The 21,054-nt window shown below is 56.6% G+C and overlaps 1 protein-coding gene across 1 annotated transcript; it reads left to right on the top strand.

Moving 5' to 3' along the window:
* The first annotated feature begins 251 nt into the window (after window positions 1-251).
* Window positions 252-16,654, top strand: LSM4 (LSM4 homolog, U6 small nuclear RNA and mRNA degradation associated). The gene is made up of 5 exons (XM_016935508.3): window positions 252-510; window positions 7,474-7,515; window positions 10,852-10,950; window positions 13,691-13,874; window positions 16,014-16,654. Exons 1-5 carry the CDS (start codon window positions 508-510, stop codon window positions 16,103-16,105), a joined length of 420 nt encoding a protein of 139 aa, XP_016790997.1. The 5' UTR covers window positions 252-507; the 3' UTR covers window positions 16,106-16,654.
* The last annotated feature ends 4,400 nt before the right edge of the window (window positions 16,655-21,054 follow it).

Raw genomic sequence — 21,054 nt, 5'->3', positions numbered from 1 at the left:
GTCAGGATTCCAACCTACTAAATGATGTTCCCTGGATAATTACAGAATCAGAAAACTAGGAGTCGGAAGGGCAACATCAGGCACGGCCCAATCACCCACGAAGCCTCGATTTCTCTCTCTCTACTGCAAACGAAAGGCATTAACTGGCTTTGCCCACAGCGTGGAGCCCAGGAGACCGACGAAGGCTTCACCTGCGCACGCATTTCCCCACAATGCACCCCGCGCCGGCGCGCGTTGCTCCGCCTCCTTTTACATTACAAGCCGCGGCACTTTACGGCTCTCGTCCTCGTTCCTCCGGCGGGAACACGGCCCGCCCCGCCCTTTCGCCCAGCGGGCCCCGCCCTACTCCGCGTGGATTGGTTGACCGCCCTTCGAGCCCGGTGCTGACTGGCTTGCGTCTCTGCCACTTTCTTTCAGCTTAGTGGCGCGCGGCGCGGCGACGACCGCCGGGAGCGTGTGCAGCGGCGGCGGCGGAAGTGGCCGGCGAGCCCGGTCCCCGCCGGCACCATGGTGAGGGCAGGGCAACTGCGGGGTCTCACCGGGAGGCGGGAACAGCAGTCGTTGGGATCCCTGCGGGCGGGCGCTGTGGGCTTGGTTGGCGCGGGGCGAACGTAAGGTCCGAGCCTCGAGTCCCGCCCCCCGGCACGAGGCTGGGAAACTGAGGCCGGAGACTGCAGGTGGCTCTACCACGTTCGTGTCTGGGATTTAGGGTTGCACGGACTTGTATCCACAGTACAGTGGCCTCGCCTTAGTTTTCCCAGTTTGCAGGTGGGGAAACTGAAGTAAAAAAAAAAAAAGGTGGGGATCCGCCAAATGCAGCAGAGAGTTTTTGGGCAGGGAAGGGGTCCCTTACGCTTCGGGCCCAGTCTGACCTCCCTGATTGAAAACTAGAGTGCTGGGAAGTAGGGGGCCAGTCTGAGTTGTGAAACTTAGTTTTAGGAATTTCAGAGCTTGCAAGATGCTAGCAGCACAGCCTCCTAGGCCTCTTGGTTTCTGGCTGAAAAGCAGGCCTGGTGCTGGGGTGTGGTGTTTCTCCTTGGGTCACATAGCATGTCATTCCAGCGGAAGGGGGCGTTTTGAGCTAGGGGTGGACAAAGTACATCCTCCCAGTACAAAGAAGGAAAAATTGCGGCCCAGGTCTCTGCAGGGCCACATTGTTTATGATTCTGGAAGTTCTGGATCTGGGCTAGAAAGTGCCCGTGTCCCCCAGTGTGCAGATCGGAAAAGGAATTCAGAGCTGGGAGTTTCCTGGCCCATCAGCATCTGGTCCTTCTTTTTTCAATGAGAGAAACCAAGGCCCTTGTTGGGGATGTGACTTCCAGACTCTGTGAGACAGTGGGAGATTCAGTAACCAGGAGGGTCCCCCAGGGGTGGCTGCATCAGAACTGTGGATTAGTGAGAACTCTCCCTAAATCCGGCTGGTCAGTGTGTAACCACCCAATGGGTTCACCTTGCCTGCTCCCTAGACAGATTTATCAAGACAGGGGAATTGCAATGGAGAAAAAGTATTTCACACAGAGCCAGCTATGCAGGAGACCGGAGTTTTATTATTGCTCAAATCAGTGTCCGCTGAGCATTAGGGGATCCGAGTTTTTAAAGATAATTTGGTGGGTAGGGGCTCAGGAAGTGGGGGGTGCTGATTGGTTGGAGCTTCCTGAGGTTGGAGATGGAGTCATCGACAGGAGTGTTGAAGTGAGGTTTTCTTGCTGTCTTCTGTTCCTGGGTGGGATCGCAGGACTGGTTGAGCCAGATTACTGGTCTGGGTAGTGTCAGCTGATCCGTCAAGTACAGGGTCTGCAAAATATCTCAAGCACTGATCTTAGATTTTATAATAGTGATGTTATCCCAAGGAGCAATTTGGGGAGTTTCAGACTCTTGCAGCCAGAGGCTGTATGACCCCTAAATGGTAATTTCTAATCTTGTAGCTTATTTGTTAGTCCTACAAAGACAGACTGGTCCCCAGGCAAGAAGAGGGTCTTTTCGGGAAAGGGCTATTACCAATTTTGTTCCAGAGTCAAACTATAAACTAAATCCCTTCCCAAGGTTAGTTTGGCCTATACCTAGGAATAAGCAAGGATGGCATAAAGGTTAGAAGCACAATGGAGTCGGTTAGGTCTGATCTCTTTTCACTGTCATAATTTCCTGTTACAATTTTTGCAGAGGCGATTTCAAGTGCAAGATTCAGAGAGCCTGTCCCTCTCTGCCGTGTACTTAGAGGGCAGAGTTCGCATGTAAGACTGGGCAGAGCTGGAAGGATCCATCCCTGTGTTAAGTTTTGTGGGAGCAGGATCTTCGTTTTTCTTCCGACTAGATTCCCAGTGTGTAGAACGGTGCGTGGGCAAAGTATGAACTCATTCATTCAGCCCCTTCCCACCTTCTGAACATCCAGAGTCCTGGCTGTCCAGCTGTTTCCTGGAGGAGTGGTCGAGAATGGACAAGCCATCACAGGATACACACTTCCAGTTCCCTGTCGTCAGGGCAGGGCCAGAAGGAGTGGCCTAGGTTAGCAGCAGGGATGGGCAGTCCTGGACAGCTTCCTGAATTAGGAGGCACTGGGTTTAGGTCCTCGTGGATCTAGACCTGAGAACCAGATTCCAGATGCTCCAAGAAAGCCCAGAGAAAGGAATTCTCTTTTCTGAATTTTCTTGTGACCTTCCATAAACCAGGGTGGGGCCTCTCCCATCACACTTGGCACTTTTTTTCTTTTTCTATTTCATTTTATTTATTTTTTTGAGACAGTCTTGTTCTGTCGCCCAGGCTGAAGTGCAGTGGTGTAATCTCAGCTCACTGCAACCTCCACCTCTCGGAGAGTGATTCTCCTACCTCAGCCTCCCAAGTAGCTGTGATTACAGGCACGCACCACCACACCTGGATAATTTGTATTTTCAGTAGAGATCGGGTTTCACTATGTTGGCCAGGCTAGTCTTGAACTCCTGAGCTCAGGTGATCCACCCACCTTGGCCTCTCAAAGTGCTGGGATTACAGGCGTGAGCCACTGCACTCTACACTTTTTTTGTTTTTCAGAGCTGAGATCTCACTCTCATCCAGGCTGGAGTGCAGTGGCACAATCACTACAGCCTCAACCTCACCGGCCTGTGATCCTCCCACCTGACCTCAGCCTCCCAAGTAGCTGGGACTACAGGCATGCATCACTAAACCTGGCTAATTTCTAGATTTTTTGTAGAGACAGAATCTTTTGTGTTGCCCAAGCTGGTCTCATACTCCTGGGCTCAAGCGATCCTCCCACCTCAGTCTCCCAAAGTGCTGTGATTGCAGGCACAAGCCACTGTGCCCGGCCTCACCTGGCACTTTGATGTATCTTCTTTTAAGATTTTGAGGATCCACCCCTTCCTCTGACCTCTCTCCAACAGAGTTTGGAGATGAGGATGTAGGAGAAATCAAGATATATGGTCACAGCCCCAGGCCATTGCAGCCTGGGAGAGCCTGGGAGTCAGGCAGCTCCCTGTCCCGCAGCCACTCCTTCCCTTACCCGTGGGGTGGGGCGAGTGTTCTGCCTTCCCTGCATGCCTTCCTGGGTAGTGTGTGCATTTTTCTTGTGTATTTATTCAGCAAATATTTACCGAGTCCCTCTCATGTGCCTGGCCTTGTGCTTGGCCCTGGACAAAGTCCATACCCACTTTGAGTGTTCCAGGCTAGCGAGGGACACAGGTAATGAACAAGGTAATTAAAGACTGGCTGCATCCTATGATGGAAACAAACACCCATGAGGCAGAGGGTGGCCATTAAAAGGGCCTGGCCAAAGGAGGTGACGTTTCAGCAGCCACGGGAAGGTCTGGGGAAGGTCACCCCAGGCAGAGGCAATAGCAGAAGCAAAGGTCAGGTGGCAGGAATGGGTGTGGCGGCCAGTGTGGCAGAGCCTGTCTGCCTTGACTCTATAGCGGGCCTGGGGAGCGTTGTGAGAGCGGGTCTGCACCAACCCTATTTGGGTTTTTTTTTTTGTTTTTTTTTTGTTTTTTTTTGAGATGAAGTGTCACTGTCACCCAGGCTGGAGTGCAGTGGCACAATCTCAGCTCACTGCAGCCACTGCCTCCTGGGTTCAAGCGATTCTTCTGCCTCAGCCTCCCAAGTAGCTGGGACTACAGGTGTGTGCCACCATGCTTGGCTAATTTTTGTATTTTTAGTAGAGATGGGGTTTCACCATATTGGCCAGGCTGGTCTCGAACTCCTGACCTCGTGATCCACCCACCTCGGCCTCCCAAAGTGCTGGGATTACAGGCATGAGCCACGGCGCCTAGCCAGTCTTTCTTTTTTTTTTTTTTTTTTCTTTTTGAGACAGTCTCGCTGTGTTGCCCAGGCTGGAGTACAGTGGCGCAATCTTGGCTTGCTGCAACCTCTGCCTCCTGGTTTCAAGCGATTCTCCTGCCTCAGCCTCCTGAGTAGCTGGGATTACAGTTGCCCACCACCACGCCCAGCTAATTTTTGTATTTTAGTAGAGGTGGGGTTTTGCCATGTTGGCCAGGCTGGTCTGGAACTCCTGACCTCAGGTGATCTGCCCGCCTCAGCCTCCCAAAGTGCCGAGATTACAGGCGAGAGCCTCCGTGGCCATCCCACCAGCTCTCTTTGTTTCTCAGATGTTCTTTCTGCTGCTTTTTGGATGGGACTGCAGGTGACAGGCAAGGAGGCCGTGGGTCCTCCCAGGCTGTGCTATTGGTCGCTGAGACCAGGTGGTGGCCCAAGAGGGTCTGTCACTGGCATGGAAGGTGTGTCTACAAGCCACCTGCTGACAGTAGGGCATCTGCCTCTGGGCAGCTTTGCCAGGGCCTTGCTGGATGTCCCTGGGCAGGTCACTTCTGCTGTGGGCGCTGGCACCTCCTCTGCAGAATGAGAGGTGGGCCTTTAAGGGCTAGCCTGACCTCTGCGCCTTTCCTGGTGATCCAGGAGGACGTCCCAGGTCCCATTCCTGTTACGGACTAGAGAAAGAAAACAGGCTTGCTGAGGAAAACCCACGGCTTCTTCACAGTAAAGGGCGACCTGGGCATGGGACCCGTGTGCCAGTCTGTGGCTCCTGTGTTTTCTCTGTGGCTGGTGGCACCCAGTCAGATGCACACCCAGCCGCCCGCAGCCCTCCTCCCCTGCCTCTCCGAGCAGCTGCCCCGGGGCCACATGGCCCTTTCTTCCCCCTTATCTGGCTCTTCCAGGAAGCCGGTGCAGGAAGTGGGCTTGGGCCTGGCTTCCTGCTGGCACCAACCTCCCCTGGGCAGCTCTTCTCAGGAAGGGGCTGTGGGATGTAGGATTCCCTCCCCAACCCCTTCCTTTCATCGGGGAGCCACCCCGCCAGGGTTGAGGGCCATTTCCGGCCTCCACAGGGAGAGGCCTTCAAGTTCACACCACCTGGAAAAGCAGCCACACTGTGGATTAGGGTGGTGGCCAGGGCAGGACTCCCAGCAAAGGCATCTGGGGTCAGGGCCACCTGGAATTCCAGTCACCAGGACAGGGCTAGGTGAAGCCTGTGTCCCGTGAGGCACTGTCTCGTCAGGGCCCCTTGGTGCTGGGGCCTTCCTCATGGCAGTACTAGAACGGGCATGTTATAGGACCCTGCACCCAGCACAGCCCTGCATCACCCGAGGCAGCTCCCAGTGTACGGGTTGAGTTTTCTGTTTCCAAAATGAAAGTGTTGACTTTCCCCCCAGTAATAGAAATACTACATATTTGACATAATAAATAAATTCAGTAATGATAGAAAAAAACATCTTGAAACCAGGTGTGGTGGTGCATACCTATAATTCCAGCTACTTGGGAGCTTGAGATGGGAGGATGCCCTGAGGCCAAGAGTTCAAAACCAGCTTGGGCAATATAGTAAAAGCCTGTCGCCACCAAAAAAAAAAATCTTGAAAGTTCACCTTACCTGGTGACTTCCTGTCTTTGAAAACCCAGTTCAGGGCCGGGCGCGGTGGCTCACGCCTGTAATCCCAGCACTTTGAGAGGCCAAGGCAGGCGGATCACGGGGTCAGGAGATCGAGACCATCCTGGCTAACACGGTGAAACCCTCTCTACTAAAAATACAAAAATAAAAATAAAAAAAAAATTAGCCAGGCGTGGTGGCGGGCGCCTGTAGTCCCAGCTACTCGGGAGGCTGAGGCAGGAGAATGGCATGAACCCGGGAGGTGGAGCTTGCAGTAAGCCAAGATCGCACCACTACACTCCAGCCTGGGCGACAGAGCGAGACTCCGTCTCAAAAAAAAAAAAAAAAACCCAGTTCAGGTCGGGGGTGATGGCTCAATGCTGTTACCCCAGCCCTTTGGGAGGACCAGGCAAGCAGATCATTTGAGGTCAGGAGTTCAAGACCAGCCTGGCCAACATGGAGAAACCCCATCTCTACTAAAAGTACAAAAATTAGCTGGGCATGGTGGTGCACCCCTATAATCCCAGCTACTTGGGAGGCTGAGGCGGGAGGATCACTTGAACCCGGGAGGTGGAAGTTGCAGTGAGCCAAGATCACACCACTGCACTCCAGCCTGGGTGACAGGCTTGCTTCCCAGGCTCAAGCAATCCTCCTGCCTCAGCACCCAAGTAGCTGGGACTACAGATGCGCACCACCGTGCCCAGCAAAGTTCTGTATTTTTAGAGCAAGACTTCATCTAAAAAAATAAAAATAAAACCAGCTCAGATGTGGCCTTCTCTGATGGGATTGACCCCTGCATTGGGGCCTGGCGGTGTCAGTCTTGGGCCAGTTGGGGCTGCCCTGCAAGGCACGGGCTTGTGCTTGCTTCAGACAGACAGGACCAGGCCAGCTCTGTCTCCTCCTAGCGCCATAGTACTGGGCAAGTTCCTCGGTTTCCAAGCTGTAGTGTCCTCAACTCCATACTCAGAGTAACCTCATCAACATGGATGCATCTCAGAGATACCAGTTTGAGCTTAAAATACAAGCATTAGGGCAGGCACGGTGGCTCATGCCTGTAATCCCAGCACTTTGGGAAGCCGAGGCGGGTGGATCACCTGAGGTCTGGAGTTTGAGACTAGCCTGGCCAACATGGTGAAACCCTGCCTCTATTAAAAATACAAAAATTTGCTGGGTGTGGTGACGCATGCCTGTTGTCCCCAGCTGCTTGGGATGCTGAGGCAAGCTGTTTTTGAGGCTTAACACGGGAGGTGGAGGTTGCAGTGAGCCGTGATCATGCCACTGCACTCCAGCCTGGGTGACAGAGCGAGACTCCGCCTCAAAAAAAAAAAAAAAAAAAAATTGACCAGAGTGTTCAGCACCAAGAGCAGGTGGTGGCCACCTACGGGAGTAGAGAGGGTGTGTGAGGCTTTTCTTCCTAATCTGAGAGGCAGGTGTGTGTTCCAGGGCTGGGCAGAGTGAGGAAATGGCATTTCCAGCGGGGGGTGATTGACACGCACTCCTGTGCCCCCTCAACCGCACCGCACCATCTATGAGTCGTGGGTGGGACTCAAGACCAGAGCTCCCAGGCGCTGGTCAAACAGACAAATCATGTGGCTTTATTTGCCTTTCAGCTTCCCTTGTCACTGCTGAAGACGGCTCAGAATCACCCCATGGTGAGTACTCAGTGGTCTGGGAAAGCCTGTTTGAGAGGGGGCCAGCCTCAGCACAGGGGCGGTGGCTGAGCAGACGGCTTCCTGGCCTGCCTGTCCACCAGCATGGCAGTTCGCTCTCTTCTCCCTCCCCAGGAGTGTCCACACTCCTGTCATTTCTGCTGCTTGTAAGAGTAATACATACATACTTATTAAAAATTTAATGGGCCAGTTGCAGTGGCTCGCGCCTGTAATCTCAGCACTTTGGGAGGCCAAGACAGGAGGATCGCTTGAGCTCAGGAGTTCGAGATCAGCCTGGGCAAGAAGAAAAACTTAAAATTAGCCAGATGAGGTGGTGTGTGCCTATAGTCACAGCTACTCAGGAGACTGAGGCAAGAGGATCGACTGATCCCAGGAGTTTGAGGCTGCAGTGAGCTATGATCATACCACTGCGCTCCAGTCTGAGCGACAGAGTGAAACCTTGTCTCTAGAAAAAGAAAATTAATGAGGTGGAAGGATCACTTAAGCCCAGGAGTTCAAATCCAACCTGGGCAATATAGCAAGACCTTGTCACTTAAAAAAATAAAAAGAACTTCAGGTTGGGCATGGTGGCTCAGGCCTATAATTCCAGCACTTTGGGAGGCTGAGGCTAGAGGATGGCTTCAGCCCAGGAGTTCAGAGACCAGCCTAGGCAACATGGAGAAACCACGTCTCTCCATAAAATATAAAAATTAGCTGGGTGTAGTGGCGTGCACCTGTAGTTCCAGTTAGTTGGGAGCCTAAGGCAGGAGGATCACCTGAGCCTGAGGCATTTGAGGTTGCAGGTCGCTGGGTGACAGTGAAACCCTGTCTCCAAAAAATGATAATATTGGCCAGGCGTGGTGGCTCTATGCCTGTAATCCCAGCACTTTGGGAAGCCGAGGCGGGCAGATCATGAGATCAGGAGATCGAGACCATCCTGGCTAACACGGTGAAACCCCGTCTCTACTAAAAATACAAAAAAATTAGCCGGGCGTGATGGCGGGCACCTGCAGTCCCAGCCACTCGGAAGGCAGAGGCAGGAGAATGGCGTGAACCCGGGAGGCGGAGCTTGCAGTGAGCTGAGATCGCGCCACTGCACTCCAGCCTGGGTGACAGAGCGAGACTCCATCTCAAAAAAAAAAAAAGGATAATATTACATACTAACACTTCAGTTAAAGTGCACAATTTAGTGGCATTTGGTGCAGTCACAGGTTGTGTAACCACCACCTTTATCTAGGCCGGAACATTTCCATCTCCGCAAAAGGAAAGCCCATTTCCATCAGCAGTCACTTCCCAGCCCCAGCCCCTGATGAGCATGAGGCAGCTGCCGTCTCTGTGGGGTTGCCTATTCCGGATATTTCCCATGCATGCGAACGGAGACCATGGGGCCTTTCGAGCCTGGTGGTTGTCACTCAGCACCGTGTTTTTGAGGTTCATCCACCCTGTGGCCTGTGTCAGTGCCTCATTCCTTATAGCCAGACGATACTCCGTGGAGCGGATACTTACCACTTCTTTTTTTTTTGAGAGGGAGTCTAGCTCTGTCGCCCAGGCTGGAGTGATCTGGGCTCACTGCAAGCTCCGCCTCCCGGTTTCACGCCATTTTCCTGCCTCAGCCTCCTGAGTAGCTGGGACTACAGGTACCCGCCACCACGCCTGGCTAATTTTTTTTGTGTTTTTTTTTTTTTACTAGAGACGGGGTTTCACTGTGTTAGCCAGGATGGTCTCGATCTCATGACCTCGTGATCCGCCCGCCTCGGCCTCCCAAAGTGCTGGGATTACAGGCTCACGCCCGGCCTACATTTTGTTTATGTGTTCGTCTGCTGATAGGCATCTGGGCTCTTTCCCCTTTTTGGCTATTGCGAATAGTGTCACTGTGAACGTTCACGCACACATTTTTGTATGGTTGCCTGTGTTCATTTCTCTTGGGCAGATGCCTAAGTTGAGTCATTTAAAAATCTCAGCCCTGGTGGGAGGCCAAGGCAGGTGGATCACCTGAGGTCAGGAGTTCAAGACCAGCCTGGCCAACATGGTGAAATCCCCATCTGTACTAAAAAATTAGCTGGGCGTGATGGCAGGTGCCTGTAATCCCAGCTACTTGGGAGGTTGAGGCAGGAGAATCACTTGAACCCGGGAGGCAGAAGTTGCAGTGAGCTGAGATCACACCATTGCACTCCAGTCTGAGCAACAACAGAGAAACTTCCATCTCAAAAGAAAATCTCAGCCTTGGACTGAGTGTGGTGGCTAATGCCTATAATCCCAGCACTCCGGGAGGCCAAGACAGGAGGATCACTTGAGCCCAGGAGTTTGGGACCAGTCTGGGCAACAGTGAGACCCCACTTCTACAAAAGGAAAAGAAATTAACCACGTGTGGTAGTGTGTGCGTATAGTCTCAGCTACTAGGGAAACTGAGGTGGGAGGATGGCTTGAGCCCAGGAGGTTGAGGCTGCAGTGAGCCATGATCACGATACTGCACTCCAGCCTGGGCAACAGAGCAAGACCCTGTCTCATAAAAGACACCAAAAAATCTCAGTCTTTTCCTAACAGCAGCATATCTTCAGAATGATCTGCTACTTATCTTTGTTCTCAAAACATACCAAAATAGATGAGTAATTATTGCAGTAAAAAACAGCATTTGTGGAACACCGAAGTCCAAATATCTGGTGTTGTGGGGGTGCCTGCCAGGACCAGCCCAGCTGTGCCCACCTGGCCCCCAGCCACCCTGGATCAGTGGCCACCATCACCATTGTCTCACTTATTCCTTTAAACATTTCTGTGTTTCTTAGTTTTTTGTTTTTTTAAGACCAAGTGGCACTCTGTTGCTCAGGCTGGAGTGCAGTGGTACGATCTCAGCTCACTGCAACCTCCGCCTATCTCAACTCACTACAACCTCCGCCTCCTGGGTTCAAACAGTTCTCCTGCCTCAGGCTCCCGAGTAGCTGGGACTACAGGCATGCACCACCATGCCCAGCTAATTTTTATGATTTTAGTAGAGATGGGGTTTCACCATGTTGGTCAGGATGGTCTCAATCTTTTGACCTCGTGATCTGCCCGCCTCGGCCTCCCAAAGTGCTGGGATTACAGGTGTGAGCCACCGCGCCCGGCCCAGTATCATTTTTTAATTGCACAAAGGTTGGCGTCATGATAGACTGTCTAACTGCCAGCGAAGTGTCTAGCGGAGGCAGAGCCTGTCGCCTGTAAGGAAGGCCATTTAGGGGTCTGGGAGCTGTGGGCTGAGGCCCGGAGGTGGTGGTCCGTCTCAGGGCAGAGCTACACCTCCTGAGGGGCCCATGGCGCAGGGCTCCAGGGCTACAGCCAACCTCTGGCCTGTCTCTCTTCTAGTTGGTGGAGCTGAAAAATGGGGAGACGTACAATGGACACCTGGTGAGCTGCGACAACTGGATGAACATTAACCTGCGAGAAGTCATCTGCACGTCCAGGGTGGGTGCTGCACCCACCAACGGGGGTGGGATGCAGGGGGTGCACACTCAGCCTCCTCCCTCCCTCCCTGGGCCTCATGGGAGGAGTCAGTGGGGGAGGCCGCCTAGGACTGCTCGTCCTTCCAGGGGTCAGTCAGGAGGGACAGGGCAGGGTGAGCTAGGCCCAAGTCTCCCAGTGTACCCTGGACTTTGACCCTGTGGGAGACTTTCCTGCTGTGTGTCTGTTGGTGCTACCCCTGACCTGGAAGGACCTAGGACTGGGGACTCCCTGTGGCTCAGGTTGGGGCAGCCCCCTCCAGGGGAGGCCCGAGACTCCCGGACTCTGCTGCCTTTAGTCCAGCCTGGATGTTGCCTGCACTCTGCGGGCCATGGTACTGTGGCCCTGGGATGTCCGGGATGCCCAGGTCACGGTGGGCAGGAGCAGCGCCAGGGCCCGGTGGGCCAGGAGCCACCAGCCAGAGCCCAAGACCGGGAAGTGCCTGGCTAGGAGCGCTGCTGGGTCGGCCGGGGCTGGAAGATGGTTCCCCTGGCGTCACGGGCCTTCCCTGCCCCTGGGATGACCCACAGAGCACTGAGGAGGAGGCCAGGGATGGTGCTGAAGGCAGCGGCTCCCTTGGACTCCTCCCACCAACCTTCCCTGACCCCATCTGTCTTGTCTCCCTGTGGGTGACAGCCCCCCATGGTATAGGGAGGAAACTGCTGGGGAGCTTGGAGTGCCTGCCTGGGGTCACCTTGACAGGACAACAGGGCTCGAGGGGGGAGGCGCTTCTTCCTGAAGTGGCCGTATCTTGCCCTGACCGCCACCCCCACCCGGGACTGGGCCTCTCATCAGCACAGGGCTGGGCGGGGTGGGGACAGGTGGTGAGGCTGCTGTGCAGCAGCGCTAGAAGCTCTAGAAGCTGCTTGCTGGGTTTCGTGCCATAGCCTGTCGGAGGGCGTCTGGGTGGGTCCAGTCTGGCTGTGTCGGACGGTGTCTTGGTGCAGAACCGCGTGCCTCCCATCTGCGGCCAGCGGGGCTCTGTCCACTTCCGGTATTGGAATCACCAGGCGTGTTGCATGCATGAGCATGTGCGGTCTTGTGGACACCTCCAGGTCCTAGACATGAGAAACCTGTTGATTCAGAGGCTGTGTGGTCTCCAGGGGTTGGTTTGGCCTCTGCCTCCAGCTTCGAGTGGACGGATGGCTTTCCCTGAGCAGCCTGCCTCTGTGGCCGGGCGGTGATGCTGCCGTCACATGTGGCTGGGAGGAGAGGCGATGGGAACTCACATCGTCCCCATCTAAGTGGGGCCCTCCCTCCCTCAGAGGCAGGCCGCAGGATGCAGAGACCCGGGGCTGAGAGACCTCTGGAGCGCTGTGGGCAGGAGGCAGGGGCCTCCCTGCAGTGAGCTCAGGCCCTGCCCAGGTTCCTGCACGAGGAAGCCTCTGGGCCCTGCCTGGGAGAGCTGGGCGCCAAGTCACCTGCCCAGGCCCTGAGTCCCCACAGAACCATGGTGTGTCCGCCCCACGAGCCCCCGAGGGGTTCCTGGGAGAGTGAGCACCCAAAGGGGCTGTTCCTCCCCGCCTAGCGCTAGGCCAGGCCACACCCACCCAGGTGTGGAGGAGAGTGTCTGACAGGAGGACTTGGGGATTCGGGCAGGTAAGGCCTTTTGGGGTCAAAGTTAGTCAGATGAGAAGTGGGAAAACCACGTGCAAAGTTCTGGGGGCAAGCCCATGGCGTGTGTTCCGGAAACAGAAAGTTCCATCTGGAGGGAGTGTCGTCGGGCTGGGAGAGGACCGCCAGGGTGGGGCAGGATCTCGGGCCCTAGAGAGCCCTGCTGAGGTTCTTAGACCTTGCCCCCAGGCTGGAGGGGGCCCTGGGTGGGTTCCAAGCTGGAACATACTGTGATCTGACTGTAAAGGGCATCGGGGGCAAAGGCCATCCAGGCGTCGTGTGTGGGTCTGTCCAGGAACCTGGGTGGTGGGGCGGGGCTGGGAAACTGATATGGTAGGAATGGCCCTGGCCCCTGCTAATCCCTCGATCTGTCCCAGTGGGGGCCTCGGAGGCATTGCAGCATGAGTCTGTGTCTTTGCAAGGCCCCCATTTCTCCAGTCTTGGTTAGCTCTCCTAAAACTGGCATCGCTGGGAGCCGCCCTTGAGCCACCCTGGCAGGACCCAAGTCCCCCCATTTCCCGCCCCTCTTCACCCACCACACTAGGCCTGTAGCTTGCTCGCATGTCCCTGCACCCAGCGCAGGCCCTGTCAGGAGATACTTAGATGAATGAATGAGTCAGGGCACGTACAGAGGCTTCCAGAAGTGAGGTGGGGCTGGGGCAGGAGGAGGAGTAGCTGGGCTTCGGCTGTGTCTGGTGCACAGGGAGGCCCCCACCCGCTCTGGGCTTTGGGCTGCAGGTGAAGAACCCCAACCAGAGAGAGCCCCATCCCAGGCTGGAGGGAGCCCAGTCAGCCACTCCTGAGCCAGGCCCACGGGCAGAGGATAGGAGCCAGTCTTCCTTGTGGGTGCACAATGGGGGCTGCGCCTACCACACCCACCCTTGCTCCTGGGTGAAGGATTGCCTGGGGTCAGGACAGATCCTGCCTGCCGGGTGGACCCCTTGCCACGTATGTCCCGGGACTGATACTGTGCAGCTTGCAGGGGTGGTACGGGGTGCAGGCTGGGCAGGATCTGCAGGGCCTCCCGCGCTCCCAGGGCTGGGCCAGACGGCCCGGTGGTAAGTTAATAACCTGCTCCCCTTCTCCGCAGGACGGGGACAAGTTCTGGCGGATGCCCGAGTGCTACATCCGCGGCAGCACCATCAAGTACCTGCGCATCCCCGACGAGATCATCGACATGGTCAAGGAGGAGGTGGTGGCCAAGGGCCGCGGCCGCGGAGGCCTGCAGCAGCAGAAGCAGCAGAAAGGCCGCGGCATGGGCGGCGCTGGCCGAGGTGGGTCTCCCCTCTCCAGTGGACATACCTGGGGCGGGAAGAGAGCCACACGCGGCATCCCTCCTTCTTGGGGTTGCCCTCGCAGCGCTGGTGCCCCCGCAGTGCTGCCTCGGAGCCTCCCGACCCTCCCGGGCCCCCCTCCTGGTCCTTGGCCATGAGCCAAGGCCCAGGCAGAGGAGCCCCGAGACCTGGGACTCAGCCCTCCTCTCACTGCGCCTCCTGGCGGTCCTCAGGGCACATCAAGTCACCTCCCCAAGCCTCAGTTTCCCCTCTGAGAGGGTATGGTGGTGCCCATCTGTCCAGGCCGCTGGCAACTCCACTTGGAACCTGGCGTGGCTCTATCCAGAGCCAAGGTTGCCCGCCCCCACCGGAGATGATGAATTGGCATAAAATTCCATTTGTTAGGCCCAGGGGCCATCTGTAGCCCCTGCCCTTCCTCACCTCTCTGTCCCTAGCTCTGTGTTCTCGGGGAGACCTGGGCTTTGCTTCTGCCATCCATGGGCACTGCCTGTGTGCTGGGCTCAGGTGCCAGCCTGGGGGCTTGCAGCACGGCATGGCTGCCCCCGGAAGGCCCCAGGCGCCAATTCTGTGCAGGCTTACGAGGTGGTCAGGAGTGAGCCCGAGGGAGGGGCAGGGATAGTACTCCAGGCAGGGAGCTTTGGGGATCTCAGGGTGGGTGGGGCCTCTGGGGTCCCCGGCCTGGCTCCTTCCCAGTACTTGGGGTCAAGGTTGTTGAGAGAGTGGGTCGGGTCCTACCTAGGGAAGTGGGGGGTTTTCTCTGGCTGCTCTGCAGGAAGCCACTGGGGCATGGAGTGCAGATAGCAGCCTCGCAGTAACCCCCACCAGGCTGTGCACCCTAGCACAGCTGGTCCTGCCTGGTGAGAGGGGAGGTTGGTGGCCCAGGCCAGCGTTGGCCTCTGGCCTCTGTCCCCACAGGGCCTGGTGGCCCCTGGCTGGTGAGAGCCCTGACCTCTTAGATCCTCTGAATCTGGACCCCTGACCCCACCTTCACGGGGTTGAGGTCTGCAGAGTAGACCGTGATTCCAGTTCCTGTTGGGAACAGTCCTCCTGTCCCTAGACCTCCCTGGCCCACGACTGAGCCTCCCAGCCGGCTCTGTGGAGGGCCTGAGCTATGCTGCCTGCAGCGCTGGCCTCTGGCCCCTGGCACCCAGCACATGGGCCACAGGGCCAGCTCCTCTTGCTGGCCTTGGCTCTCCTGCTGTTTGAAGCTCCAGCTTTGATTTCCTCAAGCGTTCGTCCAGTTAGAAAGTTCTCTGAAACGGCTCCCTAAACGGGGCTTACAGAGCTGGGGTCCCCAAGGGAGACAGAGAGGGAGGGATCAATGTTGGGTCCCGGCCTGCCCAACCTGCTGCATCCAGGCCTGGCCTGTGGTGAGGGTGGTGTGAAGGGGCGCCGGGCACACAGAGGGTGTGGGGACAGGCGTGCCCTGCGTGCAGCCTGCTCAGGATTACTGGAGGTGCCGCTGTAGCGTCCACTCAGTCCCTGGGGCCCTCATCTTCCGGGAACCCCCTGTCACCTCCCCAGTGGCCACATGCTCCCACCTCAGGGGCTTCATGGAAAATGTCATTTGTCCTCATGGTCTATCTCTGTGGCCTCAGGCCTGCTGGGGAGTCCCCTCCCCTTCCCCATCCCTGGGGCTGGATACACAGAAATCCCTCTTTCTGTTTTCCTCCTGGCAGGTAGATGAGGGGCTGTGGGTGGTTGTGGAGCATAGGAGGCCCCCCCCACGCCAGGGAGCCCCCAGCCTGGCCTACTGCCCTGGTCTCTGCTCCACGCCTCTCCTACCTCCTCCTCCTCCTCCAGGAAACCCTTCTGGCTTTGTCCTTTAGGAAGCCTGCCCCAACCCCCAATGTGATTTAGTGTCCTCTGTCGCCTAGTCCCCCCCCCGCATCCCTGGGGGCTGGGTCTAGTCCCATAATGAGGATGCCCTGGAGTTCCTGCCTTCCTCAGATGCTCTGCCCCACGGAGGAGATCCAAGCACCCTCAGTCACCACCTCACACATGAGGAAGCTGAGGTTGGAGACTTAGGTGACCTGGCCTAGAGTTTCAGGGCGCCGGGATCCTGTCGAAGGTCCCACCCACCTGGCTCTGCTGCAGCGCCCTCTCTCTGTCCTCTAGGTGTGTTTGGTGGCCGGGGCCGAGGTGGGATCCCGGGCACAGGCAGAGGCCAGCCAGAGAAGAAGCCTGGCAGACAGGCGGGCAAACAGTGAGCGCCCACCCAGACCGGCCGCTGCGCCCCCTCCTGCCAGGGTGGCGATTCCGCTCCACAGTCTCAGACGGATCTGCTCAGAAAGGAAGAGGCAGGCGCCAGGGGGAACCCCCTTCGTGTTTTGCGACCCTCCCTTTTAGGTGAAGCCCCTTTTTCTTGCTAAAACCGGCAATTCTCCGGTTAGAAATGTTACTTGGTGTTTTTTGGTTTTGTGAAACGGCCGTCCCAAAGCTGGCTGGATTCCTAGAAGAGTCTGTGTTGAAGGCATCTTTCAAGCCCTCGCTCTGGTTCTCAGGGCAGCATTTTCCAGGCGGGTTTGTTTTGCATTTCTCGGAGCCTCTCCGAGCAGCAACCAGACGGGAGATTTTTATTTTAAGCTGTTCACGCCGGGACTGACAGCCTGCAGGGTTTCCTTGGGCGCGGCCCCAAAATTGCCTTCAAAACAAACCCGGGACGGTTGAAAGCCTTCGAACCCGTGCAGGGGATGCTTCGGGCCCTGGCCCTTCGCTTCCTCTCTTGTGTTATGGAAATAAAAACAAATAAAACTACACACTGCACATCCACTGTTCCTTTTGAGCCTCTGGGTGCACCTAGCGGGTCTCCTGCCCTCTGTCCATCGCTGGACTCTCAGGAAATCCCCGTTCCTGTAAGGGAAGCTTCCTTTTGAGAGTTCTCACCAGGCGTCAGCGGCACAGTGAGGCACTGATGTCCTTTTACAAAAGGCAAGACCAGCATCTGGACAGTGGGGGCTCTTGAGAGTCCCCGGCGCCCCCCACACCAGGTTGTCCTATAACCCTCTCCCCTCTGTGGAGATGTTAATGCCGAGAGGTGTGTGGGGAGGGAAGTCCCAGGCAGGGGCCACGCATGGTCCCCATCACCCCCTCCTGGGTGGCCTGGGCTCCATCATCTATCCTCATCTGTCCACACTGGCGTTCACACAGAGAAGACGGGACAGGAATCCCCTCGGAAGATGCTCATGGAAGATTCTCATGAGGCTCCTGCCCCCTTTCTGAGCCAGGCCGGGTTTGCCACTCCTCGGGCGCGCACCTGAGACACTGAGTCAGCGCTTTCGAGAAAGACTCCGGGTAGCATCTGTGGACCGTGAAGAAACCAGAGGGAAGCCCTGAGCCAGGCAGCGGCCCGTCCCCCTGCATAGCCTTCTCTTCAGGGTCCTCGTTCGGAGACCTATTTTGAGAGGTGATTGGAATAAAAGGTCCCGTCCGTGAGGAACTCTTTTTCTTGAGTCTTCAGAGTTACTTGCCATCGTATAGATTTTGCATTTACAATGTCCTCGCCTGGGATGCTCTCCTTGTGTGTGGGGTGGGGGACAGGGATGGATATCTGCTGTCGCCTGAATCCTCTCTGCCACAGCGGCACTTGATTGATGGTTAGAGATGGGGCATGTGGGGTCCAGGATGTGGCCTGCCCTGAACCTCACAAACCCGCCCCCTCAACACAGGCAGGGGCAGCAGTTGGGGGCCTGGGCCTGGAAGCCTTGGGATGCACCGGCCCACGGCACCCACCTGCCTGTTGGACAAGAGCATTTTTTTTTTTTTTTTGAGACGGAGTCTCGCTCTGTTGTCCAGGCTGGAGTGCAGTGGCGCAATCTTGGCTCACTGCAACCTCTGCCTCGTGGGTTCAAGCGATTCTCTTGCCTTAGCCTCCTGAGTAGCTGGGATTACAGGTGTGCACCAACACAGACGGCTAATTTTTGTATTTTTAGTACAGACACAGTTCCACCATGTTGGCGAGGCTGGTCTTGAACTCCTGATCTCAAGTGATCCTCCCGCCTTGGCCTCCCAAAGTGCTGGGATTACAGGCATGAGCCACTGCGCCTGGTCGACAGGAGCATCTCTTGGCACACCCCATGCCCCTACAGTGTGGGCCGTGCAGGGGGCTGGGCTCACAGGGCGAGGTGGGTGGGGCAATGTTTAGAGGAGGAGGGAAGGAAGGGTGGGGAGCAGGGAGGCCCCATTTGCAGCTCCTGCCCCATGTCCTAGACTCACCGGCCCTTAGAGGCCTCTGGGGCTCTCCAAGGGGCCTGGGCTCCTTCCTCCCAGGGGTTGTGTGTGTCACGAGGCGTGGATCAAATCCGGGAGCTCTGGGGTCAGGCATCCTGGGAAGTTGGGATGGGAAAGCCCTCAAAGGCCCCTTCCCCTTCCTGATCTCCGTTTGGTTTTTTCTCCCTGACCAGGCTCTGAACTCAGAATGTGTTCCAACACCCCCTAGGTGCCTTCTCACCATTCAGGGTCCCAGGTGCTGGGGCTAATCCCCGGGCTCTTTTGCCTGCGTAATTGTGGCTTCTTGCCGGCGCAGCCAGACGCAGAGCCGGCTCTGACCTTTCCAGCCCGGCAGCTGCAGGCTCCAGGCCCAGTCCCTCCTGGCCCGTGACTTGAGCCGCAGAGTCCCCTCGTCTGCCTCTGCCAACTTGGCCTTGTGGGCTAGAGTGGCCCCTGCTTAGGGGCAGCCAACTTCCAGAAGCTTCTGGCCCCCCTCCCTCGAGCTGGGTGTCGGACCAGCTCTGTGTTTCATTCTTCCTGGTTGGTTTCACAAAGCCTCATCCTCAGCCCCCTCAACAAGAAAAGAAACCAAAAGCACCAGTCTAGTTCCTAAATCCAAGGCTTCCAGGTCTTTCTGTCCCTCCGATGGTCTGTGCCCTCCTCACCCAACTGGGGCTGCCTTTATCGTAGATGGTCCCCACCCGCCCCCAGACCTTCTCGCCTGGAGTTTGCTTTCTGTTAGGGAGGCCCACGCCTGGCGCTGTGCTGTGACTCAGCCCGGGGCTGAGCTCTGCAGGGCCAGCCCACAGTCCCCCGCCAGAGTGCGACAGGCCCGGGTCGGCTGCTGACGCCACCTCATCCTGGAGCCAAACACCCGCTTCAGGGACAAAAGTGCAGAGGCTGGCCTTGGGCAGTGGCCCCCGAGAGGCAGCTGTGGGAAGCCATCCCTCTCTCCTCCTCCTCCTTCTCCCCCTTCTCCTCCCCCATCCCCCTCCTCTCACTCCCCATCTTCCTCCCCATCCCCCTCCTCCTCCATCCTCCTCCACTCATCCCCCACTCTCATCCCCCATCCCCCTCCTCTCTCTCCTCCTCCTCTCCCTCCTTCTCTGGGCTTCACCTGCTGTTCCCAGCACTACTCTGACAGCCACCCCCAGATGGCCTGTGTCCCTGTCACCTCCCTCCCCACCTTCTTCTTTTGGAGCCCAGGGCCTGGCACAAGCCTGGCACTAGGGCCACTTGCCTTGTCCCAGGTGCTGGTGACACAGCCCCGGCAATCCTTCCCTTCCACAGGAGTGAGCCGGCCACAAGCATATGCATATCAAATGCATAAATGCTGTAAAAAGAAGAAACCAGGCCAGGCGCAGTGGCTCATGCCTGTAATCCCAGCACTTTGGGAGGCCGAAGTGGGCGGATCACCTGAGATGAGGAGTTCAAAACCTGGCCATCATGGTGAAACCCCATCTCTATTAAAAATACAAAAATTAGCCGGACGTGATGGCACAAACCTGTAATCCCAGCTACTCAGAAGGCTGAGGCAGGAGAATCGCTTGAACCTGGGAGGCGGAGGTTGCAGTGAGCTGAGATCGCGCCACCACTGCACTCCAGCCTGGGCGACAGATCGAGACTCTCTCAAAAAAAGAAAAAGAAACCAGAAACAGGGCGGGCTCGTGAGGAGGTGAATGAAGAGGTGGTCAGGGAAGGTGAGAGAAGGACACTGAAGATTCAGGAAGGGCCTGAGAGACGAGGGAGCCAGCCACCTTGGGAAAGAACATTCTGGACCAGCAGGGGTCAGGAGGACAGTCCCGTGCAAAGGCCCTGTGCCCAGGGGACACAGGAGCAAACAGAAGGGCAGGAAATGGGGAGGATGTGGGCCCTGAGTGACATGAGAAGCAGCCACAGAGGGTTCTGGAACAGTCAGAAGCAGGGGTGGAAGCTGGGAGGGCAGGAAGGGGGCAGTGCTGGGGGCTCAGGGCAGGGAGGAGGAGGCTGCCAGGGCCTAGGCTGACCAGCTGGCCTTGCCCAGGAAGTGCAGGACCCCGAGGTGGCACCTCCTTTCCACAGAGCAAGAGGAGGCCGGCTGGGTGCCGTGGCTCACAGCGGCAACTGTAATTCCAACACTTTGGGAGGTCGAGGCAGGCGGATCACCTGAGGCCAGGAGTTTGAGACCAGCCTGGCCAACAAGGTGAAACCTTATTTCTACTAAGAATACAAAAATTAGCCAGGTGTGGTGGCACGTGGTGCCTGTAATCCCAGCTACTCAGGAGGCTGAGGCAGGAGAATTGCTTAAACCCAGGAGGCAGAGGTTGCAGTGAGCCAAGATCGCGCCACTGCACTCCAGCCTGGGCGACAAAACGAGAGTCTGTCTCAAAAAAAATGATACTACTAATAATAAATTAAAATTTTTTTTTAAATTTAAGAGGAGGTCCAGTCAAACCAAGTCTCGAGTGGACAAGAAGCTGCTGGCCACGCAGAGAGAGCCGGAACAGGTGGAGGAACTGCAAGCACGGAGCCTCTGAACTTCTGTGGGGAAGGGGCAGAGGGGGTCAGGGCTCAGGCCAGAAGCCCCTACAGGGCCGGGCGCAGTGGCTCATGCCTGTAATCCCAGCACTTTGGGAAGCCAAGGTGGGTGGGCGCCTGTGGTCCCAGCTACTTGGGAGGCTGAGGCAGGAGAATGCCGCGAACCAGGGAGGCGGAGTTTGCAGTGATCGGAGATCACGCCACTGCACTCCAGCCTGGGCGACAGAGCAAGACTCCGTCTCAAAAGAAAAAATAAAATAAAAAAAAAAGAAGCCCCTACAGGAGCTGGGGTGAGCACTTGCAGGGATCTGTTCCTGACGCTTGGCATCAGCCACTTCTTTTTTTTTTTTTTTTTTGAGACAAAGTCTCACTCTGTCGCCCTGGCCGGAGGGCAGTGGCGCGATCTCCACTTACTGAAACCTCTGTCTCTCAG

The sequence above is a fragment of the Pan troglodytes genome, chromosome 20, assembly GCF_028858775.2.
Source record: "Pan troglodytes isolate AG18354 chromosome 20, NHGRI_mPanTro3-v2.0_pri, whole genome shotgun sequence".
NCBI classification, from domain to species: Eukaryota; Metazoa; Chordata; class Mammalia; order Primates; family Hominidae; genus Pan; species Pan troglodytes.
The sequence above is the reverse complement of the archived record's forward strand: the minus strand, read 5'-3'. Positions and strand labels throughout refer to the sequence as shown.